The sequence below is a fragment of the Diuraphis noxia genome, unplaced genomic scaffold, assembly GCF_037042655.1.
Source record: "Diuraphis noxia isolate RWA-SAM2 unplaced genomic scaffold, SU_Dnox_SAM2 contig0004, whole genome shotgun sequence".
Classification (NCBI taxonomy): Eukaryota; Metazoa; Arthropoda; class Insecta; order Hemiptera; family Aphididae; genus Diuraphis; species Diuraphis noxia.
Genome location: NW_028301714.1, coordinates 35712161 through 35733493, shown reverse-complemented (window position 1 = coordinate 35733493; position 21333 = coordinate 35712161). Strand labels below are relative to the sequence as shown.

At 26.8% G+C, this 21333-nt stretch overlaps 1 protein-coding gene across 1 annotated transcript in view; it reads right to left on the bottom strand.

The window, feature by feature from the left end:
- Positions 1 to 20067, bottom strand: part of LOC107168568 (ankyrin repeat domain family member sosondowah) — a 57798-nt gene extending 37731 nt beyond the window's left edge. The window contains 7 exon segments of the mRNA XM_015518031.2: positions 6546 to 6647; positions 6710 to 6748; positions 18815 to 18949; positions 19128 to 19293; positions 19373 to 19581; positions 19644 to 19708; positions 19771 to 20067. Of these exon segments, the coding sequence (XP_015373517.2) occupies positions 6546 to 6647; positions 6710 to 6748; positions 18815 to 18949; positions 19128 to 19293; positions 19373 to 19581; positions 19644 to 19708; positions 19771 to 19897 (843 nt within the window). The 5' untranslated portion in view covers positions 19898 to 20067.
- Positions 20068 to 21333: the final 1266 nt, after the last annotated feature.

Genomic DNA, 21333 nt, shown 5'->3' with positions numbered 1-21333 from the left:
AGCATTTAGCAAGATATCACATATACAAATGCAAAAAGTGAAATAAATAAAAATACTAGTAGTGTACTTAGTCAGGGAATAATTGAGTCTTGTTTTAATAATTTCTATTTGTTTTCTCTCAAATACAAAATATGGATTCTTTAAATTGTAATTATCTACAAGTTCAGAAGAAAATTTTTTACAGATGATTCAATGTACAACATTTTATTTTTAATTGATAGTAAAAATTAAGCACAACCTCTAAATTTGAATGAATTCAATATTAGCTCTAAATCTGTTTATTGTTGTAAAAAAAATATAATTAAAGCAGTGTTGAAAAATGAATAGTCATCAGATGTAACAGGAAATTGAAATAGGATGACTTATTCTAATGTTCTAAGGCGTTTCACGTTAAAATATATTTTAGAAATTGTATAAGAATATAAAATATGCGAACAGACATTACTTTTGATTAAAATTTACAGATAAACATTAGAATGTATCATCACCAAGTTTTTTTTATAAACAGCACAATAAAATATTTTCCAAAATAAAATTAATTGAGCGAAACCGAATTCATTTTATAACGTTCCAGTCCTAAGTAATTATAATGCCACGATGAAAGTCGATCCAAAACACATGTCACAAAAATCCCAAACATACATAGTTAAACCTAAAGTCAACCAGTCATGAGTCAAAACGTAAAATAGTGTAATAATTTAGTGTGGACATACCCTTCTTCTCAAATAACATAGGTACACTTCTTGAAAAAGTAAAGACTTAAATACGTAAAATATGGATCACAATACTTATTACACCAAATTATTTTTCCTTATTGCTTAAATATTTTTTCCCTTTACTTAGAAAACATTTTATGTATCGATATTAGGTAGTGTAATGTTAAATGCTTATATTATCAATGATTAAAACAAAATTCATATTTGGTTACACTTTACATTTCACATTTTTATTATATAAACATATTTTAAATTATTTTAATCATCAACATAAAGCTTAAAGAAAAATATAATATTTTTGGTGTTGAAATTTCATGGAAAATATTATAGATATAAAATAAAACTTGTATCAATAAGTTTAAAGGATGTCATACTCTTGAAACTTATTCACCATTTTTTGTAAATAATATTTGTTATTCTATAAAAAATTAAGTATTAATTGTAATGCTTTATGTAAATTAAGTTTTAAAACCTATTCTATAAATTCTAATTTTTGTTCAACAATTTAATTTTATTATATAACTACTAACTACAAAAAATATATCTTGAATGAAAACTTATATATGACAAATGATTACAACATAAGCCAATTATCTAGGTGCACTTTTAAAAATATTACAATTAAAGCAACGTATATTTTAAATTTGAATTCTTTAAAAAGAAATTACTAATTAGATACTGGTATCTACAGTATAATCAAAAATAGTATGAACTGTGTTCATATTATAATTTATTGGTATATAAAAATAAATATTATATTTAATTCCCATTTATGTGGAATTAATCTGAATTCTACCGAACAATGCTGTAAGTTTAATATTCGAGAGAACACTCGACAGAATTAGCAGCAATACGTACAAATGAGCGAAGGAGAATCGTATATACGTTAGCATGTTTACCAATGAATTGCAATGAGGTCCAAAAACAGTCGTTCGGATAAGACGTCAATGGGAGCGGGTGAAGGGGTAAAAGAAAAATAGGGGCCGGTTAACGCCTTTCGCTTTTCCTTCTCACCCTTTCGAAGCCCCCTCCAATCCCACTAGGGGGTCAATGGTGGTATTTTTGGGAATGAGTGAGAGAAATAATATAGGAGGATGGGTGTGTTGCCGAAAAACCATAAATTGGCGGTTTCTACGCACAACCAATTTATTTGCCGGATAGGCGGCGGCAGTGGCGGCCAGCGAGTACGTATAGCGCGCGCGATGCTGACTCGCACACAATACGACACGACAACAGATGCAGACTCGGTGTAAAACAAAGGTCCCGCGAGGGCGAAGTGGAAGAGTGCGGCTGCGGATTAAAAGGGTTCGTTGGAGAAGACGGATCGCACTATGACCCGCCTATTCGCTTTGTGACAGCCTCTCCCCGAGGACCATAATAATATATCACTGGCACGCGCTTGAACCATGTATTATATGTATATATGTATATATATGTACGTAAACATATATCTACACTACTGCTGCTATGACTCTGCTATCACGCGCGGCGGTCTCGAGTCAGTGATAATAATATTGAAGTTTGAAGGGTGTCAGAAACGGGTACGACCACTAAAATAATGGACTTGTTGTTTTTGAAAGGGAACCAAACCATACATTTTCGTTGGGTGCGCCTAAATAAACAAACGTTTAATGAATTTTTTGTTTTTATTTAGATAAAAAAAACGAACACCACGATTGAGTGTTTTATAAGTTGTTTCGTTTTTCAAATTAGCATAATCCGCAATGATCTGCTGGGAAGAATCTTTTAAGCCCAAAATCTCTGTTAGTCTGTTAATTCTAAATTGACAGATTGATTCTGTACTACAAAGCCCTATTTAATTGATGTGCTTATTGGTAAGTCTAATTAATGAGATAAATCATGTATCAGACATTTTCGAGATTAATATATTAACGTATTTCTATTATGCGTTTATGCATTAAGGACAAATTAAACTATCGCTATTGAATTATTGATGTAATCTTAATATTCATAACAGATTACTCAAATCAAATATTATACAAACCTAATTATTCTAAATTTAACCTGAAAACAAATAAAAAACATTTACTTAAACATTGAAATTATATTTGTGTAGACACATGACCAAACAATACGCAAAATATAACAGACTTATAAAAACTTAAAAATTTCAACCTAACCCATAAACGTGATGATCTATAATTCATAAATAATTCTAGTGATAAATGAAACTTTCACTTGTATGGAAAAACATATTATGATCAATCATGAGATCAATGATTTAGTAATTTTCAAGAGAATTATTCAGACATAAATAAGAACTAATATAAAGTAAGTATCTATGTATATAATATGACCTAAGATTCTGATACTATAAAATTATGTTCATTGTTAAAAAAAACACAGGTGTAAGGTATATTTGGTCAATATAAGTTACTTAAAAATATTTTATTTTCTTTCATTAACTCAGAACTAACATTTTTGCCTACATTTTGGTCTACATTTAACATATTTAAAATAATAAAATTTAGCCAGCGCCCTCTAAAATTAAATATTTTAAAGAGAAATTGAATGTAAATAGTTTTAATTTGTAAATGAGGTTAATTAAATTAGTATTCATGATTATACCACGATTATTAAAACATATCAAACATTTAAACCTAAACTTAATATTTTTTTTAGTAACTAACTAAAAAGTTTACAAAAATAAAACATTGATAAATATTAAAACTTACAATTATCAAAGGTAGTATGAAAAAATGTATATAAAACGATTACTGGAGTATAACTATTTTATAATTTAATTATTCAAAACGTCTAAAGTCATGATATATTAATTCTTTAAGAAATTATGCATACATGTAGTCAGTAATCACCTGAGCACGAAGTTTCCAGTTATTAATAATTAATTAAATAATTAAATATCCCTTGAGAGGATGTAAGCGTACTGTTTCTTTCTCTGGCTCAAGTGCAACATAGACAAAACGTATTTACACAGAATTTTTTTTTTTTTTTGTAATCTTAGAGTAAAATCACTAATTACAAAAACGATAAAAAATAATACTTACGAGGGTATGACTTACCGATTTTACTAAATATTGTCTTAAAACAATTTAAACATTATTTAAGTTTACATTTTTATTTTTTTATTTTTTTTGTAATTTTGAAAGTCGAAAGTAATGAAAAAAAAAAATAGTAAGTATAAAATTGATATACAATACTTTCAAAAACATTATCCACCATAATGTTTGAATAAGCGATTTTAATCTAAGGTTACTCAAAAATGACAAAAATCTTAAAAGACAATTTTAAGCTAAAGCGTTTTATTTATATTACACGAGACTTGGTCTGAGAAAAAACAAACATTGAGCTAACATCCTCTTAAATTATTCAAATCGTACTTTACTTCACTCGAAATATCTTCAACTTATAAACAATATATATATATATATATATACCTATATTAACTAGGTAATTTATTATATTATATGTGTTTCTGGAATTTTCATGTAATTAAAACATTTTAATGGCTCATAAGTCATAATAGTCAATAGCATTAATAAGTGATTAATATTCAAATAACATAATTATTATACCTCACAAATGGTTTCTCATAATTAGAAACAAAAATTAAGTTTATTATATAACCAAGCACGTAATATATTATTTATTATAATAATATTCGTGATATAGGTAATATGTAAAGGCACATAAGAAATACATTTCATAATAAGTTTAATATTTAAGGTTCTCTATTAGTATTTTTGCATATTGGTGCCTAATAAATTGAAAAATATTATTTAAATGTGTCGCAAAAAATAATATATAATAACTTGTTACATCATATTATTCATGATTTTTAATTGTATAATAATATTAATATAATTTATCAGGTAAAAAAAAATATACGAAATATCTACATTTTTAAGAATTAAAAAAATCATATTATTAATAATAGATATTTGACTATAGTTTGAAATTCCTTTCACAACCAAAATATCAGACCGTGATAGTTAAATTAAATTGTTTGTATTGAATATTTGTATAAATTTAACGTATTATATTATTAATATATTCTAGCGATATTTTCATAGAACAAACGAGGTTGGTGAAATGTTGATATCAATAGGAAGTATTAATCAAGATTTGTGTTTCAATTAACGCCGTTAACCCTTGTTTTCCTTAATTCTATTACGTCAGATGTATATAATTTCAAAAACGTTTTAACATGCGAACATATTATATGCAAGCTATTTACCAATTCATTATACGAAAGTTAATTATAATAAACATATTATACAGAATATATGGACTGATTGGCCACCTAATTTCGCGAAACAACGGATGAGACGGAAAGGAGGCGTGTATAGTTTATTGTGAAAATCAATGGGATCGATGGTTTGTTTAGAAGGGGCTGTTGGACGGGCGGTAGTGGCGGTGATGGTTGCATTTGGGAAAACCGTGTCCGGCAACGGCGGTGGAATTAATTGAGACCCATGTACGTCCCGGAGGCATCCTGGAGGCTGAATAATATTATTATACACGCGAACTGTACTACCCGTTGGTATTATTCGACAGTACATTGGCCGCGGGCAAAACTATGGGCAGGGAAGGGGGGGTTAGGTATTGTATATTATAGTCAGAGGGATGACAGCAGACTTGTTTTGCGGCGGTTGGCAAGAGATTCCCGCCTTTTGGCACAGGTCCCCCGGTTTTCGGGCCCGGACATTAATTAAAATATCCCCGGGTCCGGCATTTTAATCGCAGGGGACAATTCCCCCCTCTTCCTCTTTAACACTGTTTTCACCACACCACAGAACTCTGTGTCCTCAGGATGATTTAATTACTGCGTGTGTGTGTGTTTATCGGCCACACAAAGAGGAACGCGGTCCCGGCCGTCAGGATCAATTTACATTTCAGGATTTGCATATTCAAAGCCAACGATTTTGCTTATCAAATTTGTCGAGCGCCATATACATATTATACACTATGTATATTCATCGCTTATATCTACCCAACTTAGAGACAAGTTTTTCCAATCCCTTTATAATCCGATTGTTGTGCGAACGTCCTTCAAAGGTAAAGTTCCAAAAGAAATACAATTCCCGTCGACCGTTTTCAAGTTTAAATTTTAAAAACATTTGAAATCATAAAAGCCAATTTTATAAATTCATGTATATATCTATAAAAATGAACAAAAAAAAAATCATATATTTATTTTTTCATATACTCTACGGCAGAATATTCGACAAATATATTTAAAACATTTACATTTAACTATAATGTTTATTATAAATTAATTTAAGATTCTGACCAAATCTGAAGCGATGAATGTGTAATATACAATTATGTATGTTTTTTTTTTATTTGTTTCTCTATAATATCTGTAATGTATGTATCTTTTGGGGCAGTAAATATCATTTTCAACCTTGAGGGAGGTTTCTAGTTGCAAATTAAATTTAGTTTATAATTCAAGAGGATAAAAGTAATTAATTCTAGTATAGTACGTTTAAAAAAAAGAAGGGGTAAATAAGGAAAATGGGAATCTATTGCAAAATCGACTTAGTGTATTTGATGTAATTCAAAAATCTAATCATAGATACTAATAATTTTTTCTTAATATCTATATAATCTTTTTTTATGCAAAAATCACACATTAAAAAAAAATATTTCAACACTTAGTGAAACACTTAAACATTTTTAGACATTAGATATTTTCGATTTTTTTTTATTAAATATTTTTACTATCATTAATATAAATAATCATTTTTTATAAATATAGATAAAAAAATTTATGTATCAATTTCTTAGAATAATACACTTAATTTATTATTATTTGTTAGTTATAATAATATAAAAAAAACTTACCTTGAATTTTGCAATTCGAGGATTTTCAGATGCCAGTTTTGCTAAAGCTTGATAATCACATTTTGCTGATTTTACGACCCATTCTTTAGTCTTGGGATCTAACTATTAGAAATTAATAATCGGTTAAAATGAAAATTGTCACATGACGTATACTCTATACTTACTGATGTCATAGAAATAGTGTCTTCTTCGTCTTTATCGTTCTGTAAAAACAAACAAATATATATATATAATGAGTAATAACACAAACCAATATAATATTAAAACAGTTGACCTGTGATTTGTGAACCCGAAAACATTGGTCAGCAATTAAATTAACTTGCGTGTTTTCGTCAGCCTATTGCGTATTAATGACCTCATACAGTTTTCAACACATAGTAATATATAAGTATACAATGTATATATTTAACTATCTGCCCTATGCCCCTGTATATATTTTAAACCCTCTTTTTCTGGCCGCCAATTATTAATTACTCTAATAGCCAGTGGGGAGAGAATTTCAAGACCTCTTTATGTTGTCACTCTATTAATCTTAAGAGGGCGCGACGACCTGGAGATTTATGGTTTATTCTCTATATTTTATACACGAGAAATAGTCGGTTTTCGTATAAATACGTAGAGCGCGACAGACACATTTTTAAATTATATTTATAAACCGGCTCAATTATCCAAAATGAGTGTTCGGGTAAATTCTGTGTTACATCATCCGAAATTAACATAAATAATAAATGCACACATATATGATTCATAATAAATATATATACTATTGAATCTAAACAGAGAATAAAAAAAAACATAATAATACACGCGTATAGAATGCACACAAACACACACACACACATATATGTATATATATATATATATATATACATGTACTAATACATACTAATATTATAGTGTGAACAAATTATCAACGGTGACGTCAAAAATGTCGTCATCGTGACCCATGGCAAAATTTCTCAAAGTCATTGAATGGCTGAAGTGGGTTGCAAAAACTAATGGACACGTGTACGATGCACGTGTATTTAGGGGAGAAAAATATTAAAAGCTAACGTCTTCGGACGGCGTGCGGACACGCGGCAACAGCGTCGACGCCGCCGGGCAACTTGTTGCCGCGGATCATTAGATTTTCGCATTGCACTCGAAACCGCACGGTAAGTGGTGGTTATTCTTTCATATTTTTCCCCCAGAGGCCATATCTCGTTAGTACAGTTATTATTTTAAAATGTGAGTATGGGATTAAAAGTTTCGAAAAATAATCATATAATATCAACAGTATAGTAATAATCATAAACAAAAATTCAGCGATAGAACTGAAAGGGAAATTTTGTTAGTATTATAAATAAGTGACTCCAAAGTATAAGTTTAAAATAAAAATGATAATACCAATAAAAATGTATAAATGACTACATGGTGTAATATAAAAATAAAAATAAAATAACCAAATACTTGGTCTGAAAAAATATCATTACCTATACTGGCTATAACTATTTATTTATTATTGAACTAAATGTATGATATAGAGATACTAAATATTTAAGAATTCAAAATTTTATCATTTTTATCAAGAGATGTGTATAATGACATTTGCAAAATGTCTACTTCGATGACCAATATTACATAAAACATATTTTCAGATAAAATTTCAGAGTAATTGTCTATAAAAATCTCATATAAATAATAACATTTAATTAAAAAATTAAGTTTATGATAATGACTAATGAGTGATAACAAAACAATATAATTACAAATATTTTATAATTATAGTTGGCCGAGCCCTACTAATTATATCAAAACTAATTTTATAATATTAATTTGGCAACATAAAGTAAACGAAATAAATACGTTAATCTATTTGTATCGAATACAGTACTTATCTACTCAAAAATAAACATATATATTATATATCTATTAAAAATAATAATATTACGATTAGAAAAAAGTTTTTGATTACATTTTTAATTAAAAATACTGTATTCCTAAATAACTCTATACATCAGCTTGTTATATCTACTATAACAAAATAAAATCTTTTTTATAACCGCCTACATGAGAAACTGTTTTGTACTTACGCTTTTATTTTTAAAATATAATATATTAAATCTAACACACAATCATTGAATTGACTAACTACCATGATAAATTATAATTAGTAATTATATTTCTATTAAATAGTATATTTAAAATAAGTTAAAATGGTTAAAATTCCCGAACGTTTATGGTTCAATATTCTGATTAAAAAAAGGAATAATATGTTTAATAATAGGCTTATATAATTATGTAAAAAAATTCCTATAAATAATAATTAACAACGTGTCTTTTAGACATTTTAATATTGAAAGATACAAGTATTTACAAATAATAAAAACTAAAAAAGAACAGCTACTAGTTACAACAGTATTCTAATCAAATATGAAAAGATTTATTTATTAAAATGTACAAATGTACAATCGTGAACTGTTTAATAATAAACCAAGTCTTCACTATTTTAAAGATGGTAAATTAATATCTTTGAAACAAATTATTAAAACTCTAAAAACTTGATAGATATTTCTTCAATTTAGTTCTAATACTTTACTAGAAAATAAATATAATATTAAGTTCTATAATGTTGTGATTTGTGATTATGCCACCGTAAACTTTTTTAGGAAATTATAGTTTGCAAATTATAAACATATTTTCTAAATCACATCATAGATTCATTTTTTATATTATGACACACCCATTAGTTATTTAAATTATTATATGTTATGATAGTAATGTCGCTATAGATGAGAATTTGAAGAAGATACATTTTTTACCTGCATCAAATTTACAGAAAAAGCATTCTTAACAAATATTAAACACTGTTTGAGACAATAAATGTATGGCTTCTATTGTTTTAAATGGCTTCTTTATGTGCACAATGCACAAATTATCTGAATTTTATATCCGTAGGTAGCCCAAATAATCCCCTCATGCAATATTGACAGAATCAATATATCATAAGGTTTCGCACAGCCAATAAAACACGCACAATGCTGGTAACACTATAACGAATTGATATTCCGCGTTTCAAAACACCTTGTAAGCAAAATCAGTAAAACTGAACTGTAATCCAATTGATAAATAAATTTAATATTGAAATAAGGTTTCGATTTGAATTTACCCCAACAAGATATCTACACGGTATTGATTTTGTTTATTGTTATACCAACATTTTTCAGGTCGTAATTTATTACGACATAGCACCTATAAATAGGAGAGGGGAAAGAGTTAATTTAAAATAAAATAATTGCTCGTAACCGTAAATCACGGACAATATAGTTGAAAAGCTGTTCAGCCGTGTGATGTCAAACAGTTTTAAGAATTACATAAATCTTGCAGGAAAACTACGTTTTGATAATTTATAATATGTAATGGCAAGATTATTTATTTTTAATTTAATAACAAAAATTTGTCAAAACGGAAAAAAATCACATCTATTAAATTTCGTTCGTATTAAATTTAATAAAAACATTTTTTTTTTTTTGTAAGTTTGCCAATTTTCTATTAAATTAGTTTTATATAATACACAAATATATTTTAAGATTGTATTAAGCAGTATTTTCATTATGTAAAACATTTCAAAAAAAATATCTGATACGCGAAATACGTCTATGAACTATTTAAAATTTAAAAAAAATGATGTAGGTATGTTTATTAAAATATAATGCTACATCGATGACGAGTGCAATAATAATCATAAATAATAAAGCAACATTATATATACAAGCACACAAACATCTATATAATAATTATATAATGTATAGACAATTCGTCTCCATTTCGCACAAAGAAGCACCTTAATGTTAGTTGTAACATAGATGTTCTGTAATTGCAGAGAAAATAAACAGAAGATAATAAGAAAGTTAATAAAACTAAAAAATTATTAACATTGATGAGACAATTTTAAAATTATATTTTGTTTACATCAATTTATTTTTATTGACGACATATGTTATTCTTACAATTTAAAAATGCTCTTCATTAAAACGTGGGAATATTTAAAAACCTAATCTTCTTAATTTAAAATTAATGTCTAGTAAATTTCACCAGTTAAAAAATGTTTATTCATACATAATAAACTTAACTTAAAACAAATCCAACACAAACAATTTAGATTGAAAAATATTTAGCTATACATTATGTATAGATATAAGTACTAGGGCAGAAGACTTGTAACTTTAAAAAAGCTCTAAATATGCAAGCACATATACACTTAAAACCCCATAATATGCACTTACAATATTTTTTAGCGAATTTATTTTAAATTATTAATAACATCAATAGCATGTAAAAGAAGTTAAACAATCACATAATTTATATTATATATGGCCCTTGCTGCCGAGTTATATATATAAAGATCAATAAAAAAAAAAATTAAATATATTTTTACCATAACTAAATAAACAAAATACATTTTTCTTAATTTTATATTTATTCTTCTAGCACAAAAAAAAATAATAATCATAGTTAAATTAAAATCATTTTTTTCTGCAAGCGCTTCTAGAAAAAACGCGTGTCCGTAGAAAGTCAAAAACCATATTATACAACAAAAATTAAAAATAATTAATTTTTTTATCCAAACATTTCGACTGTATTTTTTTGAATAAAAATGTCAGTGTGAAAAAATTGATTTAAGTGAAATATATCTCTAAACAATAAAATTTCATATAAAAGTGTAAATAGGTATGCCTTAAAAACAAAAATGATTCAAGATATGCATTTTTATGCAAATTAAAATTTCAAAACTAACTGTGTGAAAACTTGAAGCGTATTTGTTTCGTAATCTGCTATTTTTGAAAAACAAATACGCAAATGCTACAAGTCCTCTGCCCTAGTACTCATGCTACTTTATATCATACCCCCAGGGGTCCGCGTGTTGATGTTAAGAGTCTGTGATTATCTAATACTGAAGTGATATTTTTATTTTATTTTAGTAGAATTTTTAAACACGTATTGGTTTGAAATTCTAGTTATTTTGCGCAATCACTATTGAAACTTGATTATCGCTAAAAAGGTCGACAATTAATGTATTATATACATAATATTTATTATTTTTATAATTAAACAAAATTGAAAAATCAGTAATCACAAATAAGTGGTCCCCAGTCAAATTTAAGTTTTAGCTATAGGGGTCCGTGGATCAATGCTAATTGGGAACCACTGGTATATAAATATAGGAAGTAGATACAACTACTGCCTACATCGCATACATAATATATGTATTAGAGTATTGTTGTAGGTGCCTATTTTTCAATATATATTTATATATAGAAATACCCTAATCATATATTTATGTAACATTATTTAAAAAACATTGAATTATAGTTATTTTGTAACCTTAAATTAACCATTGGGTTATTATACCCATTGGGTATAATATTTCTATAAATTTCAGTAACTCACCAAACTGTGTATTTTTGTTTTCAAATTATTAAAATACATATTTTCGTCATCGTATTTATTCTGTATTACATTCAATTCGGTACTTTTGTTTCTTATTGAATGCCACTTATTCAAAAAAAATATACTCCACCACATATTTTAAAAGTTTAATTTAATTCTTTTACTGAATACAATAATATAGATGTAAAAACAATACAATGAATAACTGATTGAACACGTCTTAGAATATATAATGAACTATAATAGGTTAATTTTATTTGAAAATATGGCATATAAGCTACGAATGACATTTGACATTATCTAACAAAACTATAAAAACAGAAACATATAATGATCAAAATAATGGTTTCAATCATTAGATATTTAATATCTTAATGTTTAACGTTTAAATATGACTAATTAATGTTATTGGTTGTATCAACTATTTTAATAACAATATGATATTAAATTTTTGTTTAAAATTTTTTGATATTTTGGTATACCTACATATCTATTATATACACACTGATGATTAAATAACACTAAATAAAAATAAATACCGAGTTGTATATGTATATACCAATACTGACATAAAATAAAATGTATGATAATATAAGACACATAATAATAAATGTTACGTTTAATTTCTCGGAAGTTAAAGATTTAGAAATTAGGATATAAAACATAAGTATAATAAATATTTAAAAGTATAAAATAGTACCTAATAGTAAAATCAGTATAATCTGTTTGTTTTCTAAATCAGTAATTAATTTAAGCAATTGACTAAAACTTAAACGGTTTAACATTTAAATATGCCTCATTAAATTAAATAAAAAATCCATTATCTGCAATGATAGCTTTGGAAGCCAAAGAGCCATAGTTTTATTAAAAATAATAATAACTCAGTGTTTACCAATACGTTATTAAATTTTTTTTAAGTTTAATTTAACTTAATTGTTATTTATTGGTGCAAAGTAATTTATTAGCCAAAATTAATGCACGTTAGTGTTGATTATGAAGAGCGTAGGTATATATAGTTATGTATTCAAAGCCAGTCATGTATATATGTCTCTTGACATACAGAAAAAAATATACACACATATCCTCGGGAATACACGTTTTAATGATTACAATGGGTATTTTTCTGCAAAAAAAATATATGCGTTTATATAATGTGACGGTAGCGGTGGTGTGGAGCTCTATACTAATGAATGTTACACTTTTCTCTACCCCAACCGACCCAAATTTCAATCGAGTTCATTAAGTCCCGTGGTGTATTTAATTAATTAAAATTATCCGCTCTAGGTGGCCATGACGTGGACAATAAATAACAGTGGCTGTGGCCCTTTCCCAATAAATTATATAAACCGAATGTTGGGAGTGGACTTTGCCATGATGTGTCACCGGTCGGCAGCAGCGTCGACGGCGATGGCAATGATGGCGTGCAGCAGTATATAATATTATGAATAACAACGGTATAGTTGTCGGTCATGCTAAACGGAAAATTTACTGGAAAGCTCATCGTCAGCTCAATAATAATAATCATAATAATTTATAACAATAATAATATAACGACCGTGCATCCGACTCTCTGTTTTGAATATCAAATTTGTACGCCATTAATTCGGAATAACGTATTTATGTATTGTACGATGGCGGAAAATATGATGGCAGAAAACGTAACAAGCGCTCAAGTGCTCTGACACTAGACGGAACGTCCTATATGCGACACAAACACTGTATACGTGCGGGTTACAGTGGCAGTCGGCGGCAGCAACTTACGGGCGCGCATTGGGGTATGTTTTATACGGTTTGGCTTGGCTGATTTATAGCTCATAGTCCCCCATGCCCACCCACCCAGCTGGCTCTCACTGATTTCATAATAAACTATATTATATATTGTATACAATTACTATACATGTTTACGATTTTTTTCTTCTTTTAACTAACCCGATGTTTATATAGAAAGGAAACCGTTTCATTTTTAATGAGAGCATTACTTGTATATACTTATACGGATGCAGTAATTTTTAGTCAACCATTATTGTGACGATGTTTTTGAGACTACACACATACCGGGGCGTATAACGCTAAGAAAGACGAATGATCACATAGAAATCTAAACCCTACATACCTCGATGGTTGGCAATTATCCAAAAGAAATATTAATTTGTCATATAGACCCGACACAATTCTAATACAAAATAAGCGGGTAAGTCGTGGATGTCGCTCTGCTGTACTGTAGGTTACTGTAATGGATGGGATTAAATTTGAATGCAATGATAGGTATCATTGTAAACGAAAAACGATTCTGAACGGAGATAATTTGTCAGTCTAGGATATATTATATTTAAATATTGTCATATATTCTATTTTGAAACAAATATTTTATTTTTCAATTAAGACGCATTTTGCATATGGCATGGTTAATCAATTACTGTAGTTATCATTTAGTTATCATAATTCATAATACCTTATATAGTTATATATACGAATACCTGGTTTGAGGATAAATCGTTTTCATTACGCGATTTCATAAAAATTTAAAACTCAAACGCTCAAAACATTTTTCCTATAATGACGCTTCAAATTTTCTCTATAGCTATTTGAAGCAAAACTTGTGGAAAACTTGGTGTTAAATTTTATAACTTTAGATATGAATACAAACAATATTATGAATTTTGAACTACAAAATAATTTGCAAATATTTATGGTTTTGACAAATTTTTGTCAATATTTGAAATTCAAATGCTAATAAAAATTTAATTTGAATTTCCGGTGGACATTTTTTTTGTGATTAAGATTGAAAAATTTGTAAGGAATCTTGTATTAAATTTTCAAATCTTAGATTTAAAAAGAAAATTTTTTATGAATTTCTAGCTTATAATAATTCTCGCATTTTCGTGATTTTTACGTATGTTGTCAAAATTTAAATTTAAATGCTTGTAAAAAAAAAATGTCACTATACATTTCTTGTATTTTTCAACAGCTATTGTAAAAATATTTTAGGAGCCTTGTATTAAATTTTCAAATCTTAGGTATAAAAGGAAAATTTTTTATGAATTTCTAGAATAAAATAATTTACGAATTTTCGTGATTTTTACGTATATTGTCAAAATTAAAATTTGAATGCATGTAAAAAAAAAATGTGGCTATATATTTCTTTTATTTTTCAACTGCTATTGCAAAACTATATTATGAGCCTTGTATTAAATTCTCAAATCTTAGAATTAAAAAGAAAAACTTTTATGAATTTTGATCTAAGATAATTTGAACATTGCCGTAATTTTTATGTATTTAGTCAAAATTTGAACTGTAAATGCTTATAAAAAAAATCGTGCCAATGTATTCTTATAATTTTTTTAATCGCTATAAGAATAACTTATGAGGAACTTTGTATTAAATTTTCAAGTATTTTGATAGGGCCAAAAAATTTTTATCGACACTTCAAAAAAAAATTTTCAGACAAATTGAAAATTTCAGTCGTCTATAAATATCTCAAAAAAAGTCAAAATATTTTGAAAATTAAATTATGTAAAGAAAATGCCAATCTAAATAACTGATAAAATTTTCAAGTATCTTCGACTTATACTTTTTGAATAATAACAAATATTTAAAATCGTTTCATGATAAATCGTTATCGTTACGCTATTTCGTAAAAATTTAAAATTCAAACGCACTTAAAATTTTTCCTATAATGATGCTTTGAGTTTTCTCTATAGCTACTTGAAGGAAAACTTATGGAAAACTTAGTGTTGTATTTTTAATCCTTAGTTATAAACGCAAAAAATTTTATGATTTTTCAACTTCAAAATTACTTGCAAATTTTCGCGTTTTCGACAGATTTCGTAAGATTTTGAACTGTAAACGCTTATTAAAAAAAATTGTGACTTACGATTTTTAATTTTTTCTAGCTACGATAAGAACAACTCATAAGGAACCATGTATTAAATTTTCAAGTTTTTTTTGGTCGTCCAACATTTTTTTACTGACACTTCAAAAAAAAATTCTCAAAAAAATCGAAAATTTCAGTGGTCTATAAATAACTCAAAAAAAGTCGAAAATTTTTGAAAATTAAACAGTGTATAGATAACACTAACATAAACATTTGGTGAAAATTTCAAGTATTTACAGTGATTAGTTTTTGAATTACAACCATATAAAATATCGATTTGGTCGAAAACTGGTTTTGCGTAAAAATTCCCGTTTTTCTGTCATTTTTTTTTTTTGTTTTTCTCGATTTTTTTGAAAACTGTTGAAAAATGTTTACTTTTGACCTTTATAATGCACCAAGGATATTCACTTTTACATCGGAAACCACCCCCAAAATTTGAAATCGAAGCATTATTTCGACTAGTTATGCTGTACACAGACACAAAAAAAAAAAAAACACATAATTGTAAAATCAATACATTCATCACTTCGTTCAGAATCTAAAAATCTAAAATCTATACATTAAAAGGCCTGTAATTAATATTGAGAGCTCGGCTGAATGTTTAAAAGCAGTAATTTGCTTATGTCATTCAAATAAAATACAATTTGAATTTCTGATAAGCGACTAAAGATATGTTTATATCATTAAATATACTAAAACTAAACCAATAATACGGTAGAACTTTAAAAAAAGTTATTCTAGTATTACTATATAATATTATACATCAAGAAAATAAAAACAGATAGCAATGCGTTTATTTAGAGGTATGGTAAAATAATAAACGAGCAGATTGATATATTTTAAAGCAAAACTTTCTTGTGACGACACCAAATTAAATAAAAATATAATTTTCGTAATTTAAGGACAAAATGTATGTATTTGCTTTGCGGAATGTGCCACTATATAAAGTTTAAATTCCTGAACAAAATGTCCTAAATAGAGCACTTCTCTACCTATTACCAGTAAAAATCTCGTTAAAACGATGCAGCTGTTTTGAAGATTACAGGATACACAGAGAAACATTTAAATTTTACTTATTAAGAGGACGTGATGCCGGTATATATTGTCTTCGTCTTGCAATAGCGTAACATAGTACATTTTACGCTCAGTAGATCACGTTTAGCTCCGTTAGTTTAAAAATTAGAGAGAATTTACCTATTATAAAATTGAAAAGTATGAGTATTATTTAGACTATGGGATTTTTACTTTCTTTTAATTTTGAAGCGAGTTATTAATATTTTAAAATTGTAAATTTTTTTTACATCTTAAAATAGGTACATAATTATAAATAGCTTTAAAATTAAAATATAGTAAAAGTCCCATGAGACCATCTAAACACGAGTTAATACATTACGTATAATAATTAATATTTTTAGACAATTATGAATTAAGGATAAATTTATAATTTTAAATGATTAAATAAATAATATATAAACTATTTAATTTAAAAACCTACGACTATTATAGGTACTCGATAGCCCCCCCCCTGGACAGCTAAACACACACATACACTCATACATACATATATTAGTAATTAATTATTAATTTCCATAAATATAATATGAGTAAAATTTAAATATGTAATTTTAGTAATTATTGTCCAAATTACAATTTCAACAGATACAATTTATTCTATCTATAGTTAAAGTAATTGATATGCCTAATTATTACTTTTTTAGTTTATTGTATATGTATGTTACTAACTTAGACTTCAAACTACCATCATTTTTTATTAATTGTAAACAAAAGTTATTACTTTTTATAGATTTTCTAGTAAGGTGTCATCTAGAAAATATTGATGGGTATAATTTTACAAACAATACAGACACAATAAATTTGACTTTTAGGATAATATAGGAGCATTTATATGGTTGAAGCTTTGTATTAATAAAATAATTAAAGGAATACTCGTGCAGTATGCTACCAATCAAAAAAATGTTCACCGGTTGTATGCTACCCACTAGAAAATATGTCATATAAGTTATATTTTTATTTAATTTTATCATGTGAAAATACATGTGACTTGAATTATTAGGATAAATAATATAATATTATACCAGTCATACGATACTCTAATAGCCAAAAAGCTATTATACTTCTAAGTATCTGGTAAATATCCACCAAGACCCACAATTACTTACTTTTAGACATTATATTATTTAAACTGTGTTGACTGCCAATTAAAAGGGAAATGGTGGCAGTCCATTAAAACACAACATGATAATTTATTTGAAGTTTTCTAGGATGAGATTACAATATATAATGTTTTATAATAGTGGACAATGATGATCATTAACAATACATTAAATAAATTTTAGTTTAATAAGTTGTTAATAATATCTATAAATTAATATGTAAAAATGGTAAACAACCGTAAACTTTTTTAGTGGGTACGTAGCATATTACATGAGTACTAAAACAATAAGTGCATCATATACATACATAATTATGTATTAGTTAATTGTAATTGAAATAAAATAATTTATAGGACTAAAATCAAACATTTGGATTAAAACTAAATATCAATTATAGCATCCATAAATATTTATGTTTAATAGAATTATAATATAGTATACTCAATAATATACCTTAAAAATATTATTAAAAAAAAATAATATGCATTTCATAAAGTTGCCTACATAAATAGCCATATAAATTTGAATGACTGAATAACCAAAGCCAAACTATAATTTATAGCTCACACATTACCTATTCTTTCATAATATTTTTAGTTAATACCTTTATTTGATTACATATACCCGCCATATAAATATATACTAATGCAATTTACCTCAGTAAATAAAGAAAAAAAGCAACAACTTTAAATTCCAAAAACCATGAATTCTCTTCATAATATATACACTAAAAATCAAATAATATTCCTAATATGGAATGTAAATCAAGCAATTGAATTATTATAAATTACCTTATCTATTTTCTTCTTATTTGGCGATGGTAGTTGACTAGCTAAGTGTAAGGCATTTTCAGATGCTATCCGATTAAATTTTTGTGTTCGGTCTTTTACACTTATCTGAGGCTGCTGAGGTTGATCGTTTTCTTTCTATACATTACATACACGCAAAAGCAAAACACAAAATAATAATGAAATAAGCAAAACACATAAAGTTTAAAAAACAAAATAGGTAAGCAAAATAATCCGGCTGTGCAACAATTAACCATTTGAAAACAAATCCGTAAAAAATAAATTAGCAAAAATAATACAAACACAGTTAACTTACATAATTATCCTTAGAATTTACTATAACATTGTCGCTTAATTCAGTCAATTTAATTTTTTCAGAACTTCTACGCCTAGGAGGAACAGGTGGTGCAGCTTCTTTAGTTGGTGAGCATTCCTTAGGCGATGCAATAGGAGAAGGTGGCGGACGATAAGGTGGGGGTTGTCTAAAGAATGAAATTTAAAGTAAATTAAACATTTAATAAATTACGTAAGACATTTTGATTAATTATTTGTCGTTCATACCTAGCTGATGGCGATACCATTGGTGATCTTTGTTGAAATCTAGGAGGGTCAATAAGAGAATCTTGTGATAATGAGTTATGTACAGAAGATAAACCAGGATAAGAGGTTAGTGAAGTTAGAGAAGAAGCTGTGCTCATGGAGGGCTCTAATGATAAACCAATACAACCAGCTACTCGAAAGCGACGTTTAAGCATTAAATACTTTTCTCCCTAAAAATTATAAAATGATCTTATTGAATAAAAACAAAAGGATGCCTAAATTGTTGTATTACATCTTCTCCACAAGTAACGGTAGCCACAGTATTAACAATTTCTTTAAACTTATGTCTTGCTTCAGCTATAAAACAACAATATATTTACTTAATAAAACTAATATTAATAAAACGTTTATGGACATACCTCTATTTTGTGGATTTGTTAGAAAATATTTAAAGTGAGTCACTAGGTCATGGTTAGTAACTCTACCATTGTTCATAATCATGAAATCACGGACGGATTCTAGACTTAACTCATTCGGAACAGCCATAATCCCAATATAATTTTACAAAAAATATAAGAAAATAAAAATGAATTTAAATGTACGAACAATTAGAAAAAATTACAAGTTAAGTTGCAATAACATGAGTCTTATAAACTATTAACACGCATATCAACGCACGTAAATAGTAAATACTAAAATTATTAAAATTCAAAACTATAAGATTAAATAGTAAATACTGATAACAAAAAAAAAAACAACAACCCGTTATCAATTTATTGTGATATGACAGAATCTACTGGTCTTAATATGATGAACACCGGAACGTACATGATTCGTAAACCGATTTCAGGGGTTCTCAATTCAAATATTATCATTTATTATATTCAAAATTTAAATGAATTAATACTAATAATACTTACTATAATTTATTATTGTACTCCTAATTTAATTTTTTTTTTTTATTATTCATTTATGGATTTGTATACAATTATACCCGATTAATATAGGTATTTTTATTCCATACAAATCATACAATAAGTTAGTGAGTAGCACAATAAAAGACATCTAAATATATTATCTAAAATTATGGTGAGTAGTGACTTTTCATAACTCACCTGATTATTCAAATGGTGCAAAATTCATCAGTAAAAAAAAAAAAATATTATGATTTGATCTTTTCAGGTAATTTAGTTTCAACTAAGTACACTAATTTCATGATACCTTACAGTCAAAAATTCAAAATACTGAGAAACAAAATATATGGGTACATGGTACATTCAAAGAATCTGATTGATACACAATGCACATAGTACATAACATAGATATCAAATAACCAATGTCTAAAAATTAAATGTTTAAATTGGTGTCTGACAATTCAAACCATGTAAATTGCAATACAAAATATACCTATAGGGCTATAGATATATGGTAGGTACATTAAACAGTAAAAATCAAAATTATTCAAAACAACTAATTGCCTTAAGCTAAGTACAATTAATAATTTATACTTCCATGGTGTAAATCTCTAATAAATTATATTTTTATTGCAAAAAAATTAAATAATTAAATCCCTATAGATAAGTAATATTATAGTAGTAAATAATATCAATATTCGCTATAGTTTTATAATGTTCATTTTATACTATGAATTATATTGTTTATTATACCACTATATTGTATTACCTATGTGATAATTTTTATTGAAAAAGCGATTGCCTATCAATGGCTTAGGTATTTTAGGTAGCTAGATACTATAATTTATAATTCATATTATATGATGATAATATTATATTGACACTATTGTACCAATAAAGGATTTTTTTTTTATCAAACAAACAATCTAGTATTAGACTCTGTTGTTCTAACAGAACTATAAACTGACATTCAATGGGCATTGAATGTAACATTACATTTTAGATACCTATGTTTAATGTTTATACATTAAATAATAAATACTAAACATTTATAATAAACAAAATTGA